Source organism: Mastigoproctus giganteus, chromosome 1, assembly GCF_048544385.1.
Source record: "Mastigoproctus giganteus isolate SK-2022 chromosome 1, ASM4854438v1, whole genome shotgun sequence".
In the NCBI taxonomy this organism is placed as follows: Eukaryota; Metazoa; Arthropoda; class Arachnida; order Uropygi; family Thelyphonidae; genus Mastigoproctus; species Mastigoproctus giganteus.
The window spans coordinates 181107888-181121026 of record NC_143575.1 but is presented as its reverse complement, the minus strand read 5'-3'; the positions used below and the strand labels follow the sequence as shown (position 1 = coordinate 181121026).

Genomic DNA, 13139 nt, shown 5'->3' with positions numbered 1-13139 from the left:
CCAAATGAAACTCACAGCTTTTAGTACAATTATTAGATGAAATTTACTGAACAAAGAAAATTGTTTACCTCAAAGCCAAATTTATATCCCTCTTGCAAAACTTCTCTGCATCTAGCCTGAAGAAAAAGATAATCCATATTGTTTGGGTTTGCTGATAATTGTGCAGATAAATGCTCTTCTACTTTGCTAATTTCTTTTGCAATTTTTTCCTGTAGTTCAAGTGCTTCACCCTGTCATTAATAATATAAAAGATTAGTACAAATATGTTCAAATTTAAGGTTTGGATAAATATTATAATAAGATTTTGATGTGGTTACAAAAATTAACAAAGTGCATTATATTTCAGGCATGTTTGATATTTATTTCTTCAATTAATTTAATTTTTTCCTGTAATTAATAGAGGTAAGAAGTAAATTGCTAATTACCTTGTTACAAATTAATTACTAATTAACACATTAACTGCATGTTGACGCATGTGCATCATGGGATTTTTACCCATTTGGAGGGAGAAAACACCTGACTTTTGATTTGACGATAGAAATACTGGATATTTTTGTCAAGCAACCGTCACCAGCAACTGACTAATTCAACACAGTAGAAGAAAGCCCAAAAATGTGACTGCCCCTTCCAAACCAAATTGACTCAATCCTGTAATTTTTTTGGTTCATAAAGGTTTTCAGTAAAGCCAACAGAGAAGGACTTAAAATATCTGCTGTCAGTTGGAATGGAAATCAACACAGGCAAATCGGTGCAGAAAACATTCTCTAAAAAGAGAATGAAGATATATACATCCCAGTATATATAAATGGATCATGCATTCAAAGAGTCACACATAAAAAAAACCTAGGGATAATGTGGGACACTAACCTTTCCTTTATTCCTCACTTCAAAGACTTGAGGGCTAAATACTACATGGTCCATAAAACAAGAGCTCACTGGCTTTCGCAAAACTGAACTCACTGTCCAATACTCTTCAGAGATGCATGGTTCCTATAATCCTCAATGCATCTGGGGTGGTATCCCCCTTCATCTCATCTGAAGTGACACCTAAAATTAGAATAGTGGTTCATGAGATGGCTGGATTGGGCTGCAAGGAAACAGTTCAAAATTTTTAATCAGAATTATGCTCTAGACTCAACATTATACCATGGAAGTTCCTCATACCAGCTCATGCACTTAATTCTCCAAACATAGATGCCATCATCTCAACTGGTAGGAAGAGAGGAGATCAACATCCTGCAGCAGCCAACTACTGTAGCACACTGCAGAATTTAGCCTGGATCTCCTGCATATTCCCAACTAACACAATAGCCCTGTATAACAATCTACAAAACCAGCATCCTGACCAGTATCTCTTTGGGCAAACTCTATTGAGGTAAAAGTGAGCAATATTATTGGAACCTGAAAGCAAGTCATCCGAAATGCTTAGAAAGCTCCACAGCTGAGCAGAATCACTTGACCCTTTCAGAAGTCAACTGTTTGGACTTTCAGTCTCTCTCTCTCTCTCTCTCTCTCTCTCTCTCTCTCTCTCTCTCTCTCTCTCTCTCTCTCTCTCTCTCTCTCTCTCTCTCACTCACTCATTCAATGGATTTGTAAGTATTATTTGTAAACTGTTACTGTAAATAATTTGTAATATTGTTGCATGTGAACACTAGCACATTTTGCTGTGTTGGGGTAAGGCCATGTCCAAATCTGAATAAGTAAGTAAATAAAATAAATAAATTTATTTTCTGCACATCTGTCATATTGTCCATTCCTCCAATCAACACACAGTGTTGATTGGAGCAATAATATCCAATGCTACAACTATGATACACAAGCTATGTCACAGTCTATCCATATACTGAAGTTTTTATTGCTCCAGCTAATAGAGAAGTTTCTTAAATTTTTACCACTTTATTGACTAAATTGGCATATTAATTTATTTTCTAGAAGTAGCTTTATATTCCTAGTTATGATACTTAATTTATTTTGAACTTAGAGATTTTGTGGGTTATTACTTAGTATCGGTAAAACTTGTAACGTTCTTGTTTAGTATCAATACGGAATAGCATTACGTAAAACTAGACAGCATAATACGTAGCACTGTAGTAGGAATCTGTTAACTTAGTATAGCATTGGCAATTAATCAATTAAATTTATAAATCCTTTAAATTTTTATTGTTAATTAAATTGTATTTAAATGGAAATCATGCCCCAGACTAGAGCAGCAAAGAAACTTGCACAAAGTAGCAAAAGTGCTGTGGTTCGGGGGAAAACGGAAGGGGAAAATTTTCCAACGCATCACAGTCTAAAAAAAATGTGCAAAATGCAACATGTTTGCGGATCTCTCTTGAACAGGACATGATCTAGTCATGGAGAATGTTTGTGTGTGTGCGTTCTACATGCAGAGAATGTGAAGAAATTAGGGCCAACTCAGTGTTCTGATTGGCGTCTATGAGAGCTTGAAGAGTCGGGTGGATGCCTATGAAAGAATTAAAATGGGGTAGCCACATCAAGTTCTCAGCTGCCCAACTCAATGCCAGAGCTCACTCTTATGCACCAGGCAACACAGCGGCAACCTTCAGGGGAGAATGCGCTGCTCGCACAGGAAGCAGTTATTGTTGGTGACTCAATTGTCAGGGAAATGGGAAATATATTGTGCAAAAAGGATAGGTGGAATAAGACCAGGGTATGTCTGCAAGGGGCAAAAGTTGATGATGTAGAGCAGATATCATCTTTTAAAGGCACAAAAGGTGATATCGTTGTACACTTTGACACTAATAACCTTAGGAGTAAGAGATCTACATATTTACTTCACAAGTACAGGTCAATGCTGCAATAAAGTTGCGGGTTAAGGTTAAATTTGAAATTGTCTGTAATTCTGCCCACACATAATAGGAGGGAGTATATGATGAGAGCCTTGTCAATCAATTCGGACCTGGAGAGACTGTGCAAGGTTTGCGGAGTAGAATTTTTTCAGCATGGTCTGTGCTTGCTAACAGGAGAGGCTGCTTCTACAGGGATGGGATACACTTAAATAGAAAGGGTGCAAGAATATTTGCTGATGCTATTGAGGCAGTGTTAGGTGGTTTGGAAAACTGCTAGCTTGGAGAGGATTCACAGATTAAAAGATTAACAGTAACCGCAGGAAGAGGCAAAAGTGATTCTTGTACTGCTTCTGCTATAATGAGCAGCAGCCTAGAGAGCAAGTTGCTGAGGATTTGAAGAGCTGCTGGAGTTATCATAGAACATGTAAATACATGGGCTATGTTAGGGTAACTAAGAGTAAGAACAGGTGCATGTATACTTGCATACACACCAATGCTAGAAGTATACTAAATAAAATTGATGAATTTGAAGTGCTGATCAAGACATCAAAGGCAGATATTGTTGGGATATCAGAGACATGGTGTCACACAGATATAAGCAGTGCAGAATTGGAATTTGGGGAATACAATGTGTACAGAAAGGAGAGACAGGGTAGGAGGGATTATGCTGTTAGTTAAGAAACACAAAATCAAAGGAAGTGCATCCAGTTGACACGGGTGAACAGTGCAATGTTGAGTCAGTTTGGTGTGACATAAGCACTGGGAAAGCAAAAATGAGGGTAGGAGTTTGTTATAGGCCTAATGACTCTGATGGGTACAATGAATAATTAAACAGAGAAATAGAATGGGCCAGTAAATCAAAGTATCTTATAATGTAGGATTTTAACTTCCCAGACATAGATTGGTTACTCATACACTAGCAAGGCTTTTATGGATTTATTGGATGACTGCTTTCTACAGCAGCATGTTAGAGAGGCAATAAGAGGAAATAACATTCAATCTGATTATCAGTGGTGATTATTCATGCATTAAGAATTTACAGATAAAGGAACTACTAAGTGGTAGTGATTACAGTGTACTGATGTGGGATTTACTTAAAGATGTAACTAATATCAGGGTCAGGGATGAGTCAACCACTTGTGCAATGTGTGCGACCCACATGGGTGCAAGGAGGCCAAAGGTAAAATTCATTGAATTTTAGAATATTATTTTCTGATGTTTTTAACTAATGGGGCACCATATAAATATTTGCACACAGGTGCTGCACACTCCTGATCAGGAGTAAAGGGAATGGGAAGCATTCAAGGAAGTAATTTTGAAAGCTACAAGGCTTTTTGTTCCAACTAAGAAATACTGCTGTAGATTTAGGCCCAAATGGATGTCAGATGAACTAATGAGAATTGTGGCAGAGAAGAAAAATGCATGGGATTCACATAAATTGTCAGGTGACACAGAATCAAGTCACAAAGGAGGTTAGGCAAGCGAAGGCAGATTATGAAAAATCACTGGCAAAAGATGCAAAGAAAAACAACAAAGACTTATTTACTTATATAAACGCTAAAAGGAAGGGGATGAATCAGATTGGTCCTCTTGATATCAATGGTTTGACTTTCGATAATCATTCTCAGATAGCTGCAGAACTAAATGAGTATTTTGCATCTACATTCTCACATGAGGAGTTATTCAAGAAGGGCCAGATGTTTATAAAAATCTAACAGGGAATTAAAAGATTTTGTAATAACTGACAGCAAAGTGGAGGAGAAATTGTTGAAGTTAAACATAAGAAAGGCGCCTGGGGTAGATGGGATCTATCCAGTTATATTAAAGGAGGTGGCAAAGGAAGTAAGCAAACCCTTGGTCTTAATTATGAGAGCATCCTTGAACTCAGTGGGAAAGTCCCCACTGAGTTTAAGGATGCTCATGTGCAAATGTATCTCTAATTCATAAAGTGGGATCAAACAGTAATTACAGACCTATTTGTTTGACTTCTGTTGCAAGTCTGATGGAGTCAGACTTGCAACAGAAAGTTGCAAGTCTGACTCCATCAGACTTGCAACTTTGCAAGTCTGATGGACTTGCAAAGTTGCAAGTCCATCAGACTTGCAAAGTTGAAATATAATAATATTTCAACTTTGCAAGTTGAAGTTAAAGACGCATTGCAGGATCATCTAGACAAGATGGCAGTAATAATTCAGACACAGCATGGGTTTTTCAAGAGGAAGTCTTGTTTGACCAATATTATTGGATATTATGTGGTCACAAGGGAACTGGATGCAAAGAATAATTTTGATATCATATACTTGGATGTCAGAAAAGCTTTTGATACTGTTACACATGGAAGACTGCTGTACAAATTGGAAGTATGGCATTAAGGGCAAGTTGCTACAATGGATAAAAGGATGGTTGAGTCGAAGAATACAGAGAGTGGTAATCAATGGATATTGCTCTAATTGGAGTAATGTTTAGTGGTGTCCCTCAGAGTTCGGTGTTGGGCCCATTGTTGTTTTGTATATTTATGAATGATATTGATGAAGGTATATCAAGCTTAATGTCAGAGTTTGAAGATGATACAAAGGTTAGCAGGGTTGTTAATAACAGTAATGACAGTATGCTGCTGCAACAGGATCTGGAAAAGTTGGGTAGATGGGCTGAGAAGTAGTAACTGAAGTTTAACATTGACAAATGCAAAATACTGCATATGGGTAGCAGTAACCCCAGAGAAATGTACCAACTCGGTGGTGTTACACTCAGGGTAGTAGAGAATGAAAGAGACCTGAGGGTAATCGTGCAGTCAGATATGGAGTTTTCTGAGTAGTGCAGACAAGTGCAAGAGTAGGTCGGGGTCTTGTCAATGATATACAGGAATTTTGCGAGCAGGTATAAGGAGGTGATTATCCTCTGTACAAGGCAATGGTCAGGCCACACCTTGAGTACTGCCTACAGGTTTGGAAGCCTGATTTTAGGAAGGATGTAGAGTTGCTAGAACGAGTACAGAGAAGGATGAGATTGGTGAGTGGAATAAAGGGTTGCTATTACCAAGAAAGGCTTAAGTTCTGCAAATTTCAGCTTCTGGAGACTAGGCACCTGCGAGGTGATCTAGCTGAGGTGTATAAGGCCTTCAAAGGATTGAGCAAGCTCAATGCTGATGAGATTCTTCCTCTTGCTCAGATTATCAACCTGAGGGGGCATAGATTCAAATTGAGGAAAGAGAGTTGTAGTATAAATGTGTAGAAGTTTGCCTCTAGCCAGCAGGTAGTTGATTGCTGGAACAAACTTCTATCTGTTGTTGTGGAAGTTGATAGCTTAAATAAATTCAAGGCACAACTAGACAAACATTTGGAATGAATGGATCAGTGAAATGGGAAGGGTTTTTTTTTTTTTTTTTGCTGATGCTGTATAAGCTTGCTTTCTTGCATCATGTACCTCTACTAATGCTAATGTATGGTAAAAAATAATCCTAATTTCTATTTGTCCAATTTTAATGAAATTTGGATGGATTAACAAATCTTCCTAAATGAGCCAAATATAAAATTCATGAAAATCTGTTCCGTAGAGTTAACAGATGTGGATAGAGGATAGGAAGGGACTTATGCACATGTGGCAAGACATGGAACAAATAAAGTTCCCTCATAAAATTAAACATCATTATCAAATTGAGAATAGCAATTTTGGTACTCACTTTTAGATGATTTATAGCTGCAGCAACAGCATGGTTACAAGATGTTTGTGGCTTTTCAATTTGTAGAATGTTAATCATCATTTTTTGAAACTTCCTGCACTGTCCCATTAGCTGTGATGCATGATTCACCACTAACAAACAGCCTTCTACCTAATTTTAAAGATGCAGATGTAATTACAATTAATCTTTTTTTTAAATTAAGTATAAGTGCAGCAAAGCTCAGTATGCTTTACGTTATAACTTAAAGACATTAGTATCATTAAATAAAAGAAATATGAATATTATGTAATTACAGTTTTCTCTTATTTTTTTTCTTTTTTCACTCGTAATTATTGGTTCATGTGATATGATGTATTTTTGGGGTCAAGTTTGGAGCTCTTAGACCACTGATAACACATATGTTGTACTGTCAATTTTCCTTCAGGTGTAAAGATAAATTTAAGTAATTTTACTAAATTCATTTGTACAATAGAGAGTGTCGATATTGGAACGTTTTACAAGAAATTACTGAGGCAATCCTCTTATTCATTTTTTAATTAATCTTTTTTTAATAAACAATATATGACCTATTACTTAACTTCAATAAAGTCTTAATAAGTAGCTGGTATTTCTCTGATTACTACACTAAAAGAATACAAAAGCTATGACTTAAAACAAATGAATGCTAATGTTTAAATTCTCCACTTGCTAATGTTTAAATTCTCTCACTCTCTGAGCATGACTCTCATCAAAATGTTTGGGTCTTTATGTTCCTATTTTACCTTTTAATCTTGATTAAATTACTGATTATCTCCTCCTAAAATGTTTAGAGCTTTCATCTGTTAATTTTAAATCTTACTTTTGTTATAATTCAGTCTTCCACTGAAAATTGTACTGAAATAGAACAGAAACAAATCATAATAAGGCAGTTAATTTTCTTTTGCTTGTTATGGAGGAGGGTTTACTTTTCATTTTATTTAAGGATATATTATTCATTTTAATGTACTGTTTTGTGGCAGCTTGATTTAAAACTTTGAAGTACAGAACTTTTTTTTTTTTTTTTTTTTTTTTTGTAGTTGTTGGCGCATCGGCTTCTGTGGCCATAGTGAACCTCACAAGGTTTTTGCAGTACTTTGATCCAAGCCCGAGGCGGGATTCGAACCCGTGACCTTTGGGTTGCCGGGCAGGCACTTTACCCACCCGGCTAGCCCGGTCGGCAAGTGAAGAACTGCAGTATAACAAACTATTATTATAGAGGCTTTCCACTTTATAGAGGAATCCCAGCACTACAGTGAGAATAAATACCAAACATACAAAGTTCATCCTATACTTAAAAAAAATACTACATTAAATAAGCTGAGTGTCAGTAAACATGATTTAACAAGATTCATTAACAACAAAAATATTGATGTCAGAACTATTAATTAGTTCCAGTGCATACAAGTGGACTATTATACAGAAAATTCAAATAATTCAAAAGTAGTTTCACAATTCTACAAGCGTATACTCTTGTGTATTTTGAATGTAATTAAATGCCATGGTTTTGAAGATTTTATTGCTGACTAACATCTCAATATTACCAAAGCCACTACCATCACCAGTTATGTGGCAGAAACCTGAACAAAAGTCAATGTTCCTCCACACCTTCTCTAATAAGACAAGTGTTACATGACCAGTAATAACTCTGTTGTAATTTAAATTTGCAGGAAATTGTAACTTTTGAACCTGATCCTTAATGATGTCTCAGAGAACAAAGATCCAATAGTGTGTAGTCCAGTGACCATGCTATCAAATCAGACTGCCTCATCCCATTCACTGACATTAAGACAAATTAGGAGTTCTGCCATCTTACTGGTATATGGCCTAGTGATCATAGTTGTTTTCAATGATGAGTGGTAAAAGAAGGTCACCATTTTACTAATTACATCAAGTGAGCACAACAACTACTACAGAAAAACATGTAACCAATTGCCACTAAAAAAGCCTGTCAAAATATATTACATAATATGCATTTAAAACTATACGAAGTAATGGTAGCCCAGGAATTACACCTGAACAGACTTCTATAAGTTGAGGAATTGCACTTGACAGGTTTCTACAAGTGCACCCTATACTGCAATCTGCTCAATAATTCCACTCTTTCATATCTCATAAGATGTGGTCTCATCCATCCAGATCTGCAACAGCTGTTTGACATTGTTATGTAATCAGTAAACTAGATGTGCTGTTCCAAGTCTGTTTACCACTGGTCCTACATTCCCCTCCCACTAAGATAATCACTATTCAAGGTCTCTGTGGCAGACCTAACAGATTAACAACTGATGTGTTAGCTCCAGCAGGATGGTGCTAGTACACTAAAAACACCAAATCGTGGCTGCTCTTTCACACAGTATTTAACAAAGATTACACTATTTCAACAAGTGTTTTGCTTCCAAAAATCACTCAATTTGAGTAAGTGCAATTTTTTCTTGAATATCAAGAGTAAAGTGTTATCAGAACAATCTAATAACAAATCTAAAAAAATTCAAATCATCAAGTATCTTCTGTATTCTCAGGTTTCGACCCATATATGGTACTAGAGTACTAACTGGTCATAATACCTTAAACGTGTGGATTTATCATAAAATAAATAAATAAATAATATGTATATATATTGCTCAGTTAGAGGGCAATAGGCCTGGTGCAACTATCACCATTTTACCATTTCTAAGAAATTGCAAAGCTGAAAATTTAATGACTTGCATAGGATTCACACATACTGCTGCAGAGAGGTGTGTGTGTGTGTGTGTGTGTGTGTGTGTGTGTGTGTGTGTGTGTGTGTGTGTGTGTGTGTGTGTGTGTGTAAGCCAAAATATATTCTTTATTTCAGACTATTTCCTCTTTCACAATAGATAGAGAATTCTTCTTTAAAACAAGGATTTGGAGAGTCAAGCAAGACAATGCCAACAGTTGAATACATTGCTATCTATCATAATGAGATAAAAATATACATGAGAAAATATCAACATATATTCCATGAGCAAGAAGCAAAATAACTTTTGTTCTGAGGAATTTAAGATGCAATCATAGCTAAAAGTTTCAATTAGCTACAATGCTTTCACAAAGGAAAACAAAACTGGCTTATCTTAGAACTTTTAAAAGCCTGGATTCTTTAATCAATGTATATTCATGTGTATGCATTTTCTTTATTTGAACCCTGTAAATGAAATTATATTTAAAATTCTAGAGGATTGTATACGTCTTTACAGAAGGAAAACATTTTTGCAAAATCAACAGGAACAACATAACTAAAAGTAATTTCTCATTTCATTTTCTTATGAAATATAAGATTTTTTTTTCACACCAAAAAAAAAAAAAAAAAAAAAAATTGTCGAAAGCTTAACCCATATTTCTTGCAGAACATGTCAAAAAACAAATTGCAAGAAGTAATCTTTTTCACTTGTATGAAGCAATGTTACACAAACATAAACACAATTTTTTAATTCTTTTGATTCTCATTAAAGGAGCAGCATTAACAATCATTGTAGTATTATTTTTTTAGCTCTCTTCTTCTGTTACCAGGTGATCATATCTTAATATATGGCCAAGCAATGGCACAACTAGCAGAAACCGCGTTACGGCACCCTCATGTTAACAAACAACAAAGTAACATACATAACGAAGTTTCTTTAGCCAAAATATCAAAACACAAATATCAGGAAATTCTAATAACAGGGAAAAAAAAAAAAAAAAAAAAAATTCCTCATGTACAAAATTATGCTAAAATTAATCTACTTATTTACATTTCGCCTTCCTTTTCTTAACTTATAACTAGACATTGTATTATATGCATTTTGGTTATTAGCGCAACGTGCCAGCTATATGGTACCACAGTCAGGTCAGCACAGAATGAAAAGACCTAGGGATAATTGTGCAGTCAGATATGTTCTCTGAGCAATGCAGGCAGGCTACCAGAACAGACCACGGAGTTTTGTCAATGATATACAGGAATTTTGCCAGCAGAGATAAGGAGGAGCTTCACCCTTTGTATAAGGCAATGGTTAGGCCACAACTTGAATACCGCATACTATCAAGAAGTCTCAGGAAGAAAGTGGATCTGTTGGAACAGGTGCAGAGAAAAGAGACAGGTAAGAAAACCCTCAGCCATATTTATGAACACATTCTTGGATTCAGAGGACATTGCATTAGCAAGGGCACATGATGCAAGAAAGCAAGCTTATATAGCATCAGCAAAAAAAACCCTTCTCATTTCACCCAGCTCCAAATGTTTGTCTAGTTCTGCCTTGAATCTATTTAAGCTATCAACTTCTACAACAACAGATGGAAATTTGTTCCAGCAATCTACCACCCACTGGCTAAAGCCAAACTTCTGCACATCAATCCTACAACTGTCTTTCCTCAATTTGAATTTATGTCCTCTTGGGCGATTATTCTGAGCAAAAGGAAGAATTCCATTGGCATTGAGCATGCTCAAACCATTCAAGGCTTTATACACCTCAATCAGATCACCTTGCAGGCGCCTAGTCTCCAGAAACTGGAATTTGCAAAACTTTTTAAGCCTCTCTTTGTAAGAGCAACCCTTTGTTCCATTCACTAATCTTGTTGCCCTTCCCTGTACTTGTTCCAGCAGCACTACATCCTTCTTAAAATGAGGCCCCCTGACCAGTATTACAGTACTCAAGGTGTGGCCTGACCATTGTCTTACACAAGGGGATTATCACTTCCTTATCCCTGCTAGAAAAATTCCTGTATATCATTGACAAGACACCATGAGCTACTCTTGCAGACTGTCTGAACAGCTCAGAAAACTTCATATCTGCCTGCACAATTACCCCCATGTCTTTTTCATTCTCTACCACTGTCAGTGTAGTACCACAGAGTTGATACATTACTCTGAGGTTACTGCTTCCCATATGCAGTACTTTACATTTGTCAATTTTAAACTTCAGTTGCCACCTCTCAGCCCATCTACTCAACTTTTCTAGATCCTGTTGCAGCAGTGTACTGTCATTAGTGTCATTAACAACCCTGCCAACGTTCGTATCGTCTTCAAACTTGGACATTAAGCCTGTTGCTGTAGACTGGAGATGTGCGAATGTGTGCCCAATTCACAAAGAGGATCAAAGAGTGAAACGAGTAATTACAGACCTGTTAGCCTAACTTCTGTACCAGAGAAAATAATGAAGTCATTGGTTAAAGAAGTAATGCAAGACTATCTAGACAGGAGTGCAGTTATACTTCAGTCACAGTATGGGTTTGTTAAGGGGAGATATTATCTGGCCAATTTGATTGGTACTATGATGGAGTGACAAAGTAACTGTATGCAAAAAATAATTTTGAGATCATACACTTGGATTTCAGGAAAGCTTTTGATACTGTTGCACAAAAATACTGCTGTACAAATTGGAGCAGTGTAGCCTTAAGTTCAAGTACTGCTATGGATAAAGGGATGGTTGAGTTGGAGAAGACAGAGTGGTAATCAATGGATACTGCTCTTTGTGGACTAATGTTATTAGTGGAGTCCCACAGGGTTGCATGCTGGGTCCATTGTTGTTTGCTGTATTTATTAATGATATTGATGAGGTTCAAAGGGGATAATGACAGTAATGAAGGTATGCTGCTGCAACAAGATCTCAAAAAATTAGGCAGATGAGCTGAGAAATGACAATTCAAGTTTAACATTGACAAGTACAAGTTACTGCATATGGGTAGTAATCTCAGAGTACTCTAACAACTGTGTGGCACTACACTCAGGATAGTGGAAAATGAAAAAGACCTTTGGGGTAATTGTGCAGTATAATATGACATTCTCTGAGTGGTGCAAACAGACTGCCAGGACATCTCATGAGGTTCTGTCAATGACATACAGGAATTTTGTCAGCAGGGATAAGGATGTGATTATTCCATTGCATAAGGCCACATCTTGAGTACTACAAACAGGTCTGGATATGCAGAGAGATGCTGGAATGGGCACAGAGAAAGGAAATGAGATTGGTGAAGGGAACAAAGGGGTGCTGTTACCAAGACAGGCTTCAGTTCTGCAAACTGCATCATCTGGAGACCAGGTACCTGGAAGGTGAATTGAGGTGTTTAAGGCTTTGAATGGTTTGAGCAAACTCACTGCTGATGAGATTCTTTCTCATGCTGAGACTATGCCCATGAAGGGACATAAATTCAAACTGTGGAAGGATGGTTGCAGAATTGATGTGCAGAAGTTTGCCGTCAGTCAATGGTTGGTTGATTGCTAGAACAAGCTTCCATTCATTGTTGTGGAAGCGGAGAGATGAAATCAGATTTTTTTTTTTTTTTTTTTTGGCTGATGCTGTGCTTGCTTTGTTGCATCATTTGCCACTATTAATATTAATAGAAATAAATGTAATATGGTATACTGATCTGCACCCCCAAAGAGACTTCTAGTAATGTTTAATTTTTTCAATCGCACTGCTTGCAAATATCTAATATGTGCAGAAAATGTAAGTCTGTCGTCTACGATTAATCCTAAGAAACAAACAGTACTGGTGATCCAAATGACTTGGGCATTTAACCTCAGTTCGGATTTTGGACATATCCTGCATTTCTGTTCTTATAAGGTGATAACCATTACATTTCATCCAAAATGCTATTTTGTTAATCGTAGCCTGAAGCTCACTCTCAATGGTCGGCATGTTCTG

The 13139-nt window shown here is 36.6% G+C and overlaps 1 protein-coding gene across 1 annotated transcript in view; it reads right to left on the bottom strand.

Annotated features, from left to right (window-relative positions):
- Positions 1-13139, bottom strand: part of LOC150091336 (mitogen-activated protein kinase kinase kinase 4-like) — a 350375-nt gene that overhangs the window by 133124 nt on the left and 204112 nt on the right. Inside the window, exons 14-15 of the mRNA XM_090390030.1 lie at positions 6490-6639; positions 69-230 (exon numbers count right to left, since the gene is read on the bottom strand). Of these exons, the coding sequence (XP_090246156.1) occupies positions 69-230; positions 6490-6639 (312 nt within the window). The remainder of the gene's footprint in view (positions 1-68; positions 231-6489; positions 6640-13139) is intronic.